Source organism: Capra hircus (genome assembly GCF_001704415.2).
Source record: "Capra hircus breed San Clemente chromosome X unlocalized genomic scaffold, ASM170441v1, whole genome shotgun sequence".
Classification (NCBI taxonomy): Eukaryota; Metazoa; Chordata; class Mammalia; order Artiodactyla; family Bovidae; genus Capra; species Capra hircus.
In genome coordinates, this window is record NW_017189516.1 from 54,684,866 (window position 1) to 54,698,820 (window position 13,955).

At 38.3% G+C, this 13,955-nt stretch overlaps 1 protein-coding gene across 3 annotated transcripts in view; it reads left to right on the forward strand.

Moving 5' to 3' along the window:
* Positions 1–4,902: 4,902 nt before the first annotated feature.
* Positions 4,903–13,955, forward strand: part of ACE2 (angiotensin I converting enzyme 2) — a 47,025-nt gene continuing 37,972 nt past the window's right edge. Inside the window, exons 1-2 of one of the 3 annotated variants that reach the window (XM_005701072.3) lie at positions 4,903–5,130; positions 5,762–6,048. In XM_005701072.3, the coding sequence (XP_005701129.2) occupies positions 5,863–6,048 (186 nt within the window). In that variant the 5' untranslated portion in view covers positions 4,903–5,130; positions 5,762–5,862. 3 annotated transcript variants of the gene reach the window in all.

The following is a 13,955-nucleotide window of genomic DNA, read 5'->3' on the forward strand; positions in this document are numbered from 1 at the left end:
CCAACCCATTTTCCTCCTGAGGTCTGGACTAAGTCATACTTGCCAGCACACCAGAATCCCGAATAAGTAAGACCCTTTCCTCTTTGTCTTAACTGAAAAGACCTATTTGACTAACCATCTCTAGATAACAACTCTCAAACTTTATATCTTCATCCCCGACTTCACTGCCAAACTGCAGGTTTGTGTATCTAGTTGCCTCTTCAGCACTCTCACTTGGATTTCTCATGACCTCAACTAAACTCCTAGTCTTCCCTCCAAACCATTTTACCTGCAGCCATCCCGTTTCAATTGATGTCAGTATCATCCTTCTAGTTGTTCAGTCCAAAACCCCTGGGATAATCTTTGACTCTCTCGATCTTTCACAGCCTACATCCAATTCCTCAGAGAATCCTGCTGGTTTTGCTTTCAAATTGTATTCAAAATCTAGCCACCTGTTCTCCATAAAGCAGCCAGAGTGATTCTTTCATATATAAATGATATGGTGTCACTCCTCTGTTCAAACTCTACCATAGAGTCCCGTTTCACTTAGGATAACGGTTCAAGTTTTGCTTCTAAGGCCCTAGATATAAATTTATACTAGTGGCTCTAGTGTTACCTGCTATTTTGTACAGTTTGGGTGTGGGAATAAATGTGGGTTATATGACAAGCACTGTACTATCATAAATTCAGACAAATAATCAGTATAACCTTCCTGGAATCCACAGTTTGACTTTTACAACTTGAACTCTGTCTGTTGAAAACATTTGTCAATTGGTTAATGAAGATTATCTTTGCTCTATCTGTAAGAAAACGGGACAGCTATGCAGCTAGAATGTAAACAGGAAAGAGCTTTAGCTTTTCCTTTGGGTTAAAGAGTCAACTTATTGTTTATTTTAAGTAAAGTACTTATAAATTCACTTTGTGTGATAAATATGTGGTTGAAACCAATTGGACTAAAGGCAAATCATTCTTGATCATGTACAGTTTTAAATTCCCTCTGTTTTATATTCCTGATATCCTTTCTTATTCCTATTAGAAGCATTACTCTATCAATTTTAAGATAAGAAATTATGGAAAACATCCTTTTTTCTCTGACCAAAGTTATCGTCTCAACTTGGAAAACTAGAGGAAGTTTATGCTATAGCTATTTAGAGACCTCACCATTTATTACTCAGTTGGAAGTGGATAGAAAGCTGAGCAGTAAGGGAAATATGGATCTCAAAGTCTATGCACTTTGCTCGAGCAGGATGAAGACCCACCCTCAGGTCCAAGCCTATGAAGAGGGAGCGTCCTAACTGAACTCCATGGTTGTCTGGTTCTTACTTAGTTCTCAGCATACAGCACATCAAACACAGGAAGAGAATTTGCAATGGGCAGGGCCACTCAAAGTGCATTCTTCAAGAAGTGGCACCGAATTCAGAGCCTGCAGAGACAGCAAAGTTAATAGCAATAAAGCTGTTTGGAGCCATTTAATGTGCAACCCCAAAGATGTTGTCATGTTGGAGCCTAGACAGTGAATGCTGTCCAAGATGATGACACTGAGTCACCTGGAAAGAAAAATAGGACACGTAGAATAATGTTCAGGCAACATTCTGATTAGGATGGAATATATTGTAGGAAAATACCTACCTTAAATGGTTAAAAATGCAAAACTAGTAAAAATCAGAGCAGTACCTTTTCATTTTGCCCACGTGCACACTTATTCTCAGAATATGACAGTTTTCCTTCAGAACTCTTATGGTTGAATCTGCCATCTGCCTCACTTCTCAATGTCCCCTAATTATTACATAGCTTTGCACACTTTGAGTGACTTTTATTCCTAGTCATTTTTCTCTGTATTCATTCATAGAACACGTACAATGTCCCTGTGAGATGGCTATACTATTATTATCAGCTCTGAAATAAGGAAATTAAGTATGAGGGAAATATTAAGTATTATCTGCCCAAAGTCATACAGCTAATTAGTGGCAGAGTCAATCCGTTAAGCTACCCAAGTCTTCTAAATGACAGTCCTGTGACAGAGGAGAGCAGTCTTTGCTGGGTCTCCTTTCTCACGTATGCACCGTGCTTCAGATAACGTTATTTTAGTCCTACTTATTGCAGAATCTCATGGACAGAGGAGCCTGGTGGATTGGTTACCCTTCTCATAGGGTCACAAAAAATCAGGCCCAACTGAGCAACTAACAGGTTCTTGCTTTCACTCTTCTTTATTTTCCTCTGGATGCAGCCATGTTGGATTGATAGCTCATGTTAAGCTTTTATTCAGCCTCGCTTGACAAGGCATCTATAGTAGCTCCCTGACTGACCTCCTTGCTTCTGCCATACTCCCTCAGTGTCTGTTCTCTAACCAGCAGTGAGAGTGATCCTGTTTAAACAGTTGCCGGATCACTTCTCTGCTGGAGGCCCTCCAATGTCTTCCCACATTTCTCAAGAATAGAAGCCAAAGTCCTACAGTTGTCTTTAAGGCCCTCCTTACAGCTTCCTATCCATCTTCACCTCCTGCCACATTCCCCATGCACTTTGGGCTCCAGCCATAAAGGCCTCTGATGTTCTTGAGACCTTTGCACTCGCAGTTCCCTCTGCCTACGACAGACTCCCCTCAGATATCCGCATGGCTTTCATCTCTTCCTCCAAGTCTTTGCTCAAATGTCATCCTGTCATCCCCACCCCATCACTTACCACCCTGCTTTCCTGCTTATTATAAAGCCATGGCATTTACCACCAGCTATTTGTTTCTTCCTGCTACCTCACCTCATATATTATCCACAGAACTTTTCTTGTCTTATTCATTAGTGTGTATCCAGTATTTAGAATAGTGCCTTGCATATAGCACGTAGCCAATAAACAATTGTTAAATCAAGATTCTTTTTTTAAAAATTGAAGTGTAGTTGATTTACAATGTTGTGTTAGTTTCTAGTGTACAGCACAGTGATTCAGTTTTATACACACACACACACACACACACACTCACACACACACACACGCATATCTGGGCTTCCCTGGTGGCTCAGACGGTAAAGAATCCACCTGCAATGTGGGAGACCTGGGCTCAATCCCTGAGTCGGGAAGATCCCCTGGAGGAGGGCATGGCTACCCACTCCAGTATTCTTTCCTGGAGAATCCCATGGACAGAGCAGCCTAGTGGGCTGCAGTCCATGGGGTAGAAAAGAGTCAGACACAAGTGAGCAACTGAGCATAGCATACACGCATGCGCACACACATGCCCACACATATAAATTCTTTTTCAGATTCTTTTTCATTATAGGTTATTTTAAGATATTGAATATACTTCCCTATACTATATAAGACATCCTTGTTGCTTATCCATTTTATATATGTGACTCGAGACTTGTTGTCTTCAAGATGAATTGTTGTTGATCAGGGGACTGCTTAATTCTGTGCTATGTGGTTCTTTGGGGGACATTTAGATCTAGTCATAGAACTTCACATTTTGTTAAATCTCTTATTGAAATGGAAGATACAAAGGTATTGAGTCAGGCAGCATCTGATTTGTTCCTAGTGAATCCCTAGATATATATTTGAGATTAAAGATATATATTTTCCAAGTACAAACCACATTCTAAAAAATGATATTTTATAGTTTTGTCAGGTGTCACAACCAAACTCTCCCTCTATCCTTTTGAAAAGAAGAGTAAGTTTCCTCTATCTCCATTCTACTTTTTTTCTAGTTCTTCATTCTTTAACAAAGAATCTGTTCGTCTGGCAAGTTGTTTTTCTGGGTCCCATCCTCTGGGTCTTTAGTGGATTCTTTCCATTTTCAGAATGGGCTGAGAGAACACCTCTGGGGAGCTAGCAGAACATGAGTATCTTCTCAGTAGGGAGTCAACAAAAATTTCAATAATTAGTCACTGCTTACAGTTGGCCATTGCGAGCTAGTTTTCCTACAGAATTATTGTGACAAAATTCTCCCATCTCCCTCACTCCTCTAAATTTCTTGGCTGCCAGAATTTTCCTGCCTCAGTGTTAGGCTCCTTGTTCATCTATTTTTAGCTTTCTGATTTCATATCCTGCTTTCTCTATTTCAATTCAATTGCATTCACCTTTCTGCCTCAATGTGTTGGAGTTGGACTACTCCCATTTTTTTTTTTTTGTCTGAATCTGAGAACTTCATTCAGGAAGCAACCTGAGTAGACTTGTATTTCAGCTTTTATTAAAGTGACATCCCGCCTCTTTGTTCAGGGCCTCACACACTGCCCTCTTTTCTCTTGACCGGTTTTTCTCTTAATGCTGTGAGAAGCGAGTGGATCTCAGCTTCCTTGAATGTGGGAGGAGTTTGACTGAAACTGCACTGATCCCTGCCAGCTCACTTTGTTTTAACCTTCTTGATCATAATTGCTTAAATGTGTCAATTACTTTATGTCTTAGAAAGATGATGTCTTTTGATTCATATCAAGGGTAGTAAGAATCCACCTCTTTTTGATGTGGCCGAACCAGATCCATCATCATCCTCGAAGGCCCACATCCCTGTGCTGCTCCCCATCCGTACCTACATCACTGCTGTTAGACTACTGACAGCACTAAAGGCCTATAGTGTACACTCAGACGGCATACCTTCATATCCTGGCTCTGCCGCTTCCTGTGTGAGTGAGGTTTGCACATTTATTTAAGTTCTCTGAGCCTCAGTTTCATAATCTGTATAATGGCAATAAAAATGTTTGCCTCTAGGTTTACTTCAATGAGATATTATAATGCAAAGCACTTTAAACAATTGCTTTATTATTTTTTGCTTTTCAACAATAATATGTACAATGTTAGAATAAGGGGAAGTAGTGGAAAGTTTGTTTTAAAGGCCTCATTACTGCCATTTCACCTGGACCTGGAGGACTTGTTTTTCTGGGTGAAGAAATATTTTCCCTGTGTGGAAGTTTCATAATCACAGCCAAGCAGGCCCACAAGCCCTGCCATTTAAAGCGGCTCGTCTCTTTTATCTATAACACTTATATCTATAGCCTGGGAATGAGGATACTGGTCTAACTCCTGATATTCTACAGGATAACCACTGAAATCTCTCTGAATTTGATGCCATGATCCATGGCTATGGATGACCAGGACTGACATGGACACTCTCTGATTTTCATACCATGTGGTGGCGTTCTGATTTCCTTGTGAGCTTGACGGAGTTTTGAACAGGTAAGTAAGTGAAAGGGATGGAGGCACACAGTGATCATCTGAGAGATAAAAAAATAACCCTTTTGAAGTTTTTCCAAGTTAAATCAGGAGACTCAACTTGTGGAGTGAAGGGTAGTTTTATTATTCAAAAGAATGGCCCTGGAAATGAAAATTTACCAGAAAAAAATGAATTCTATAAAGACAAGAGCAAAGTTGTTTACTTAGGAAAGGAAAGTATTATCCAAGTGGAGAGTTTTTGTGAATATGAGCTTAAAATTTAAAAGGAAGGAAAGATAAGTGATTATTAATGGACTTGTCTGTAAAACATCTAAGTCCCCAACATTAGCCCCAAGATTCCTAATACAAGAGTTCATTGGTCACTGTAAAATCCTAATATCTTCAGTGTATCTTTAACAGATTTTAAGGAACATATTAACCAAATGTACAAGTTTTGATTTGGCCATAAAAATGCAAGAAGAGCTGTGATTCTCTAGGATTAATGAATAACATTTGTTTATTTGATTTGCTCTAAGAAATCATTCTAAAATCTGTTTACATATCTGGCCTCTCCAGGATGAGTTTTATGTTGGTTCAGCAGATTGTTTACAGTTTTCTCTTCTTCTTCCCTTTTTTTTTCATCTTCCCTGCTCAGTGCCCAACCCAAGGTCAAAGGCTGATAGAGAGTAAATCTCATGAGGAGGTTTTACTCTAGGGAAGTTGTTCAGTGGATGGGATCTTGGCGTACAGAGAAAGATGACAGGCTCTTTCTGGCTCCTTCTCAGCCTTGTTGCTGTAACTGCTGCTCAATCCACCACTGAAGAACAGGCCAAGACATTTTTGGAGAAGTTTAACCATGAAGCTGAAGACCTGTCTTATCAAAGTTCACTTGCTTCTTGGAATTATAACACCAATATTACCGATGAGAATGTCCAAAAGATGGTGAGTCCTCATGGCTACAGAGGGGTATTGGTTGCTTCTTAAAAATCAGCTTACTGCCCAGGAAACTGAAAAGGGATATCAAACAAATGCTCTGAGCTGTGAGATTGGATGTTTGCCTCAGTATTTCTGATTCTGGAGTCCCAGATGACTGAAAAATTGACCTTTGAGTTTATTTGAAAAAATGTTACAAAATAATTCACTGGTCTCAGTCCAGATTCTTGGTGAACATGCTTTAGAAATTTGCCACCATAATTCTTATCATAGTCAGGCTTTCAAAGCATGTCACAGAAATGCCATAAGTTATTCAGTTAATAATTTCCTCAAGCCTACAATGTCAACAGGAATATCTAAAGACTCTCTACAAATCATCTATTAACTGAAAAAATATGCAGCTGGAGGCTTAGTGAAAGAACTCGCTAGTAATTAAGATTACTGGGGTCAGGTGAGGCTGGACTTGGGAATTCCTTCCTTAATTGTCATGGAGTTCTGAGGGACTTCCAGAGCATACAAGATCCACAGAGCCCTCCAAGAAAACCTGTAATCAAACCAGTTCTGACAAATCTCAGAATGCTCTGGGAAAGCAAGATGTACTATTTGACAAGTGCAAGGATTTAGGAAGTTCCTTCCCTCACATATCTCAAAGCAGTGCTGGAAATGGAGTGACATTATTTAAGGAAAATTTTTGTGACATTTGTCCAGCAATGCATTCTTTCAAAAATGTAGTTCAAATCTGATTTTTTCAAATAGTCAGTTACAGGTTTAAGTTAAATCACTGCCACTCACTGGACAGATTCTATATTCTGGACAGATTCAGTCTGAGATCGGCTGCTTCATGCGAATTCCCCAGGAGATTTCCCCCCCACCCCCTGCCACAGTTTTTCTAAAGCTTTAAGAGATCCAGGAGATTTTGACAGCCCAGTGTTATCATAGGAGACCTTTTTTTTTTTTCTTGTCTCATATTTTGGTCTTACCTTTCTTCATCTCTTCATGTTTGCTTTTTTCTAGTGTTTTATTTGATCTTGATGTGCACTGTGCATTTGTTTTCATTCTCAGTCAAATGGTCCATAGGTGGTGTTGAAGGTAGGCCAGCATTGTGCCTAAGAGCTCTGGAGTCAAACTGCCGAGGTCTAAATCCTGGCTCCACCACTGTCTACCTGGGTGAACTTCAACTACTTAATGAACCTTTCTGCGCTTTAGTTTTTCTGCCTGTGAAAAGCCACCTAATACTCATATTTGCTTCATAGGGTTGCTGTGACAACAGTTAATACACAAAACCACCAGAATTGTGCTCAATGCTTGTGGGCCTGGGAGAACAATACAGTACCGCTGCTGTGAATGTGAGAGGGAATTCTAATTGCTGAAAAAATGTGTAACAGTTCTGTTCAGTGTCCAGATACTGAGAAGGCATTTTACAGAAGGAGATGTAGTGATGTTTGTTGAAATCATCTCTGGATCATTAAGTGCTATCACTTTTGAATTGCACTGGTTGATTAGAGGAAAGGCAGAAATGAAAGGGCGTAAGTCCAAGAAGGGTAGTCAAAGTGCAGACAGTATGGGCCCTTTAAAGAAAAGTGAAAATATGCAAATACAGGAAGCAAGCAGGGGGCCCAGTATCTCCTTCCTCCAGCAGTGATGAAGGGCGAGTTAGTGCATTAGTGCATCTGTGTGGATTTACCTGGGGAGGAGGCAATAGACAGGGAGGACAATGGCTCATCTGTTTTCTTATCACATTTGTTGAGATCCCCTATGAAACGGGAACTGCAGCTGGTGCTACAGGAGGTACCAAGATGAATAGGAAGCTGAGATAATGGTCCACTGCTGATGGCCATGCTTACAGAAAGAATTGGAGAAATGGAGAATGTTTTCCAAGAAAAGAGCCACTGGAGTGATTTACGGGGATGAGAGAGAGTTAGAAGGGAAAACAGAATTAGCTCTACAAAGCCTAACTCAAAAAGAAAAACAACATGAGTCTGAGATGGAAGAAGAAAGGATAGAATGTTCCCAGTTGTATTGGCCAACTCTCTTCAGATTAGAAAGGTGGTGCCTTTGAAAGCTCAAAAGAGATAAATTTATAATAAATAGGAGGAGGTGCTGTTTCTATTACAGGTAGTGAAACTGGTAAGACTTGTAAATCTAGACCATTCTTTAATCTGAAAAAGTGAGACATTGAAAACTATAAATAGGTTTTGGAAATATTTAAGCAAATGTAAGGATTGTGGATCCACTGTGGGTGAGACATGCATTTATGAACCCAGTTCTTTACCTTCCTCAGTATCTATGCGCAAGGCTATGTCACTTTACAGTGCCATCTCACTGAAGGTGACATGACTGTATCCTTTGCCATGTGACTTACTTTGACCAATGGGCTGTTAGCAGAAGTAGAGGCGTGGAAGGACTTGAACAATGGGACTTTTCCTTTGCACCTTTGCCTTTGCCGTGAGGACATGCCTGGATTGACCAGGTAAAGAGTGAGAGATGTGTGGAATAGTTGTCCTGGCAGAAACTAATCCCCCAGAGTTTTAAGAGGATCCAGCCAAGATTAGCAGAGTTGCCTGGCAACACTCAGTGATTCTAGGCACACAAACAATGAACACTTATGCTGTTGAGATTTTGGGTTGTCTGTTATGTAGTACTATTGTAGCAATAGATAACTAATATAGGAAGAGAAATTTGGGCTGTATGACATGGGTATGTTCATATCCTATTATGGTCACATTATTGAGGGCAATCTGTCATTTCATAATCATCCCTTGGTATAACGTTCAGAGTCAGAGTATTGGGCTTATCAGCCAATCGACCTAGTGTGGCAATTCTTAGATCAAGTCATGAGAATAGTTTAAAATAATAGAAGGCACTAGAATTTGATCAGTATAGTGTCCCCAAAGCCTCCTGTTTAGGAGAGGTCCATCAGATAGATATAAGGAAAAAAACTTTGTTCAAAACAGATTTCCACATAGTTCAGAAATTCAATGAAAATTAATTACCAGATACTTGCTTTAGAGCAAATACAATTCTCATGTTTGAGATCAAGCATTCACCAATTAAACTGTAATTCTCTTCTCAGTAAAATGACATTACTTTTTTGCATTTATTGTTGGTTTGATTTTTGAAAGAGTCCTTCGTAAGTCAGAGCATTTTTGTTTCTTTTTTTTGCAAAGTCAGAAGCTCTTTGACAACATGGGAGGTCCCTGGACAATTTTTTTCCCCTAGAAGAGAGTGAAAGGATCCTGCCACTGGCAGGGGCATCCTGGTTCTTTGTTCCAGTATTTGGCAGTAGCTACTACAGCTGCCCCCAATTCCTGTGGGCACAACTGTGAAGGGAGCATTGAAGACTGCCCTGTTGGAGCCCCAGAGGTCTCAGAAGACTTCATAAATATTTCTTGTTGAGTTATCAGAAGCTGTGAAGAGACAGCATAAGGCCCACACTTACCCTTTGGGTGGTCAGGGCCCCTAGAGCCCTTGGGCACACCTGCTTCCTGGACCTTTTCCTCTGTCTTTAGGGCGGGGGCACAGTGAACCCAGAGCAGGGTCATTTTAAACTGCTATTCTGTACCCAAGGAGAGAACGCAGACTTCAACCCTGTCAGCAATGAGTCTGTCCCACACTCCCCAAGATATGTAGGCACCTACGCATAGGTACAGGGGTGGGGAAAGGTCAGTGTGATGCAGATACGATGGAATTCAGGAAATCTGATACTATCCTGATTCTGCTAAGCTGGCTGTGATGCTTTGGGCAAGTCACTTACTTTTTATCTCATTAATGTAAGATAGTAGATGGGCCCAAGATTTTTCAGTGGATAACAGTGGTGAGTGGATAAGTTCCACATGTGGAGGATTAACAGGAGTCAAGTGCATTGGAGGTATTTTTCATACTAGTTTTCCTTTGTCATGAAAACTTGATAATGTCCCAGTTGAGTGAGGTAATTTGGTAAAATTGAACTTGAGCAATTCAAAATGACATGTTTCATGCCATCCAGATTTGACACTCATTGATCTGAGCACTCTGACAGGATGCCAGGCGGCTGCCAGCTACACCCAGGGAGGGCAGCCTAGTGGTCAGGGACTACTGCTGCTTCTCAGTGTGTGCCAGGTAACTGGGCAAAAGAGAAAACACTTAATTTTGGCTAAATCTTTTGGTTTGGAGCAGTTCCATGGGGGTTTCAGATCTAGTTCTAGGACCTAGGGAATAAAGTGGGCTTTCTTTTTCTTTACTTTTACTATTAAGGGCTTTTATAACAACAGCTTTATTGAGATATAACTGTGTGCTAGGTTGCTTCAGTCATGTCCAACTCTTTGTGACTCCATGGACTGTAGCCCGCCAGGCTCCTCTGTCCGTAGGATTTCCCAGGCAAGAATACTGGAGTGGGTTGCCATTCCCTTCTCTAGGGGATCTTCCTGACCCAGGGATCGAACCTGTGTCTCTTACATCTCCTGCAGTGGCATTGTCAAGCAGGTTCTTTACCACTAGCACCACCTGGGTTATGTACCATAAAATTCACCAATTTAAAGTATACAATTCAATGCTTCTTAGCATATTTACAGAATTATGCAAATATCATCACTATCTCATCTTAGAACATTTTCATCACTCCAAAGGAAAGCGCATGCTTATTAGCAATCACTCTTCTTCCCCTAACCCCCCAGCTCTCAGCAACCACTAATCTACTTTCTGTCTATAGATTCGCCTATTCTGGACTTTTCATATAAATGGAATTATACACTAGGTGGTCTTTTGTGATTGGCTTCTTTCACTTCGCATGCCGTAGCATGTATCATTATTTTGTCCCATTTTACTGCCAAATAGTACTCCATTATATGGATTTTACTTTACTTTTTATTGTAAAAATTTTCAAGCACATATACAAGAAGAAAGACTAATATGTTGAATCTCCTTATACCCATCACCCCGCTTCAGCAATTATCAACACTTCGGCCAATCTTGTTTTATTATTCTACCCAACGCCATGTTTATTGGATTATTTTGAAGGAATAACTATATGTTTTATGTAATAAATGTTTCACCGTGAGCTCTCAATGTAAGAATTTTTAGATAACCTTTTAGAAACCTTATCAGTTTCATGTCAAAGACTTAACAATAATTCCTCAATATAATCAACTATCTAGGCAATATACAAATGTACCCTAATATCTCATTTTAAAAATTCAGCTGGTTTGTTTTAATCAGGATCTAGCAAAGTCCTCTCTTGATCATTTTGGCAGATGTACTTTAAGTCTCTTTCAGTCTATAGAGCCCTTCCTCATTTTTTTTTTTTGTAATTTATTTGCAGAAAAATTGAGTTGTTGCTCCTAGAGAAACTCCCACATACTGGATTGGCTGATTGTGTTCCCATAACGTTGCTTAACATGCTCTTTTGACCCTTGTATTTGCTACAAATGTATAGATCTGGTACAGAGGTCAGCACACTTTTTTCTGTAAAAGGCCAAGTAGTAAATATTTCAGGCTTTCTGAGCCCTACAGTCCCTATTCAATCCTGCTATTGTAGACCAGTCAACTCTGCCATTGTAACACAAAAGCAGGTATAGACAATACATAAATAGGTGTGAATATGAAAACTTTATTTATAAAAACAGATGGTAGGCAGAGTCCTGCTCTAAAGACTTGATCAAAATCAGGTTTCCCCTGTGAGGTTTTTTAATAGGTGTGGAAATTGAATTTACACTACTAGCAGGGTGCAGGAATATTGAGCCAAAAAATTAATTCAGGTTCCTAGAGCTCTGGAAAAAAGAAGGAAATTAAAAAATCTGTAGGGACCCTTTTTAGATCCAAAGCTCAAGGCATTTCTACTTTATGCAGTAGATACAAATAAATTTAAGATAGACCAAAAATTAAATAGGAAAAGCAAGTCAAGCTTTTATAAGAAAATAAAGGTGACTTTTGGTTAGGAATGGTTTATTAAGTGAGTCTCGGTTAGAAATGGTTTACTAAATGAGTTTTAGTTGAGAATGGTTTATTAAATAAAAGACAAAAAGATCAATCTATAAAGGAAAAGGCTGAGCAAATAAATTTCATCAGAATTAAAAACAAACTTTTGTGCACCAAAAGACATCATAAACACATACACACACAAGACAAGAAGCAGAGCTTGAGAAAACATTTTGATACATATAATTAACAAAAGATTGACAGCCAAGATATATAAAGAAATTTTACTAAATGATAAAGACAAAAATTCACTAGAAAAATGGGGAAAAGATATGAGCAACAAATGCATAGAAGAAATTCAAATAAATTAATAAATATATGTATATACCTCATATATATGTTTAACCTGACTAATAATCAGGATAACATTATTTTAATAGTGAAATACCAAATTGACATAAAATCATATTTGCCAAAATATGGTATCTGTAGAAGTTGAAACTTGCTTTAACCCATCAGTTTCACTCCCAAGAATTCCACCTGGAGAGCCTCACCTGTGTACTCAAGAAACTTTATATATTTGCAGATTTAAATTAAATATTAGCAATTTTATATGATTTAACCTAATACAAGGATGTATATGGTAAAAAAGTATTACTTAAAGACAGGAAACATTCATAGATGAGAAATTATTAAATAAATTTGAATTTGGTCATATACTTAAATATTATACAGCAGTTAAGATCAATAAGGAATGTATACTTGAAAAACTGGAAAAAATAAGTAATGCTAAGTGAAAAAAGCAGAGAGATTTTCTTTTTTTCTCAACTTTATTGAGATATAATTGACATATAACATTGTGTAAGTTTAAGGTATACAAACTGTTGATTTGATACACTGATATATTACAAAATATATGGTAGCAGTAGTAGCAGTAGTCTTAACTAATACCTGCATTATGTCACATGATTACCATTTGAGAACATTTAAGATGTATTCTCTTAGCAACTTTTGAGTATATAATATGAAATTATTGACTCTAACCACTAAATAAATATGTCTGAAGCAACTATTATAAAGTATTAACGTTTTAAAAACCTGAGTAGAGGTTTTTGTGACATTTGCTATGTTATTTATACTATATTATATTTTTATTATGAAATATATCAAATATATATCTGGTGGGCCACTTTCTGGCAGGACCTAATTTCAGGAGTGAGTTTTTTTTTCCCCCTATAAACTAAAATTTTTTAAAAATTAAAATGTTTGGAAGCCACATTGCTTCCTCCCATCTGGAAAAAGAAAAAATAAAATTTTGATTCTCAAGACAAAGCAATAGAATTCATATTCTTATAATTTAGATTCCTTACTTTGTTGAATAGAATAAGTGTTTTTATTTTTTTATTTTTTTAATTTTTTTTAATTTTTATTTTTACTTTATTTTACTTTACAATACTGTATTGGTTTTGCCATACATTGACATGAATCCACCACGGGTGTACATGCGTTTTTAAAAATATGCACATATCTGGACCTATTTGAAAAGTAATCAAGGCAGTTTTCATCTTTAAATCTGATGTGGTTTTGAGAGCTATGTCTGGATACAGGGCCAATACATGGGGCCTGAGGGTGGAGGGTTCCCTGGGAACTTGTTGGACGCCAAGTCACTGCCTATATGTTAAGGTTCCTTTCAGTTTTTCATCTTCTCATACCTACAGGGAAAGAAATGGTTTAGAGACTGCTGAAAGAATAGCCTAGGAGTTGATAGTGAGGCATAGAAAAAAAGATAAAATTTAAATTTTTTGCATTTCAAATAACTTATCACAAAAGCGTTTTAATTGTTTAAATAAAACTATCATAATTTGGATAGAGACCACAAGACCTATGACTTAAGATGAAGCTCATATGAAAACATCTAAAAGCATGATGAGATCATATTTAACTTGCATATCATTAGGGCCAAAAAGAACAGGATATCTTTTGGAATGGAAGGAAATGGCAACCTCCTTCAGTATTCTTGCCTG